General features: G+C 38.1%; 1 protein-coding gene across 1 annotated transcript in view; it reads left to right on the top strand.

The window, feature by feature from the left end:
- Positions 1–591: 591 nt before the first annotated feature.
- The window catches only part of TIMP4 (TIMP metallopeptidase inhibitor 4), a 6,948-nt gene continuing 5,060 nt past the window's right edge, over positions 592–2,479 (top strand). Inside the window, exons 1-2 of the mRNA XM_009084275.1 lie at positions 592–598; positions 905–1,002. Coding sequence (XP_009082523.1) covers positions 592–598; positions 905–1,002 — 105 coding nt within the window. The remainder of the gene's footprint in view (positions 599–904; positions 1,003–2,479) is intronic.

Here is a 2,479-nt window from a genome sequence, read left to right as displayed (position 1 = left end):
TCAGCAGAGGGTGGCTCCAGCCTTTGCCAGTGTCTCTCCATGCAGGTTTTATTCAGATTCCACCTATATCAAATGTTAGAACATTTATTCTAACAAGCACCTCATCTGCAAAGGAGCTGTAGTAGTGCCCATCCAGAACCAAGCAAAACTAGAACTCTCAATTCTTTTGGGAGAGGAATTTTGGCCATACAGCATATTCTTAGGACCGTGTTATTCCCTGTGCCTAGTAGTCCTGGAATATTTGCAACAGCCAATACAAGAGAGATGCCTCAAACAAACAGAGAGAAAAATAATAATTTCTTTTTTTCATAAGATCTCATACTTTCCTTGCTTAAAGATCAGGAAATAATAAATCAAGTATGTCAAAAAACCAGAGTAATTGATTTACACAGGTTAACACAACTAATGATGTGCTGTGTTATGCCTCAGAAAAGGGAATAAAAGACTGTTCTTGTCTTCTGATTTCATGCATAAAATCAGTGCTTTCATCTTGTCTGGCATGTGCTTTCAGAGTGTTACTTCATGTCTATTTAATTGATCAACAATTCTGTCATCAACAGAAGTGTCCCTTTCCTTTGCTCCCTGATTATAATGACGGGTATTTTGTTAAATTCTATGGGATTCAGGTCTGTCAAAGATTTTGATGGACAGTTTTTGTCAAAACCGAGTGGTAGCATCAATCATATTTCCAGATTCATGGGAATTCAGATTTCCATCCCAGGCATCCCAATTACTTTTATTTTCAGGAGTGAACTCAAGTGAATGATCTTATAGTGAAAGGCTTAAAACCTACTTCTAGCTAAAGTGTCAAAACAATACTAAAAATCTATCAATGTAATTTTCACTTTTCCTTGTAAAATTAGGCATATGCTTATCTGCATTTATATCTTTCTCTCTATTACAGTGATTCGAGCAAAAATATCCAGTGAAAAGGTGGTTCCTGCCAGTGATGATCCTCTTGATACCCACAAAATGATCCGGTATGAAATCAAACAAATAAAGGTACATGGAACCACTTAGCTCTTTTGAAGTTCAATGCTGATAACCTCTGTATATGACCAGTTTAGCCTGAAATGCTAGAAGCTGGAAAAGGCTCCAGCTGCCTCCACAGTTAGACCCAAGTGAACCACACGGCGTAAATCATGGGAGGGATAAATAAAAAAAGGGAAAGAAAAAAATAAAAGAAAGCTATTCTGACATTCAGGAGCTGCTTGCTAAATAATGATACTTTGATGAAAATTCTGTTATTCACTATTGCTTTATGAAGGCTTTGAAAAATGTACTTCAGCCAGTGAATGGTGCCCAGTGCATTTGCTGTTTCTGGAGGATACCTGACCACCTGTGTGGCATGAGGATGTTGCAACTCTGACTGGGTGATGCAAACTTTATGAACAGAGGAGAGCATTTCCAGCTGAAAGAGCAAGGCCCTTTGTTCATAGTGAATAGGGATACTTGCAGGACCAAGAGTCCTTCCCCAATCCTCATATAAACAAAAATCCATTTGTATGAATGTTGCTAGGGAAGCAAACGCCAAGTGGGAGCACCCAGAGACACAGTCATTCAGAATCTCACAGGCTTTTTCCACTATTTGTTCAGCTCTAATAAGGAGATATATTCACTAATGCACTTAGAGAAGATATGTCTTGATCCCATTCAAGTCACCATCAAACTCTCACTGATATGAAAGTTATCATCTCCCTGTTTCTGGAGTACACAAAAAGTAGGTGGTGTCTCTAAATTAAAATGTGAGTGTGCATTGGTGGGATGGTGTGGTTGGTTGGTTGATTGGTTGGTTTTCCAGGTGGTTTCATCTCTCATCTTTCCCTGAATATTGTTTTATATTATTTGTACTTTTACATTTACTGGGAACACTTAAGAAGATGATTATGAATGGCCTCATGCTTTCAAAAGAATATTCAGTCACTCAGGCTGTATCATTAAATCCTCTCACAGGAGTTTTACTAAGAGAAATCTATGGTAAACAAGAATATCTCTAAATATTCACCAGGATGGTTATCACAGATGACTTCTGTTAATGTTTTATAGCAATTTCAACAAGGCAGTCCTTACCTTGCTGAAACAAACCCCAAAGCTCTTCACCCTCTGCCACTTTCTGTCTTCTTAAACTACAAAGATATTTTTAAATGTTTCTTTATAGAAATAAGTACATAAATACCAGGGGAACTCTCTTTCCTCCCATTAGCACTTTAGTCTTCTGTTCCTACACTGCAAATGCAAATTATCTTATACTTCAGTACAAACAAGAAGAATGAGAAGTCCAGTCTGAGTGATTATTTACAGTCCATAACCCCATTCTCCAGTAAGAGCACACTGAAATCTCTGAAATGTAGTTATATATTAGAGCTGCTTTGGAGTTTCTCCCTAATTTTCACCAGTGGAGGCCTGTTCAAAACTCAGGCATCAGTAAGAGGTGTTCATTTCATTCCTCTCAGCTTGAGGGTAGCTCAGGTAGGGCTGG

This window comes from Acanthisitta chloris, unplaced genomic scaffold (genome assembly GCF_000695815.1).
Source record: "Acanthisitta chloris isolate BGI_N310 unplaced genomic scaffold, ASM69581v1 scaffold23900, whole genome shotgun sequence".
NCBI classification, from domain to species: Eukaryota; Metazoa; Chordata; class Aves; order Passeriformes; family Acanthisittidae; genus Acanthisitta; species Acanthisitta chloris.
Note: the sequence above shows the minus strand (reverse complement) of the source record. Positions and strands in the feature narration are given on the sequence as shown.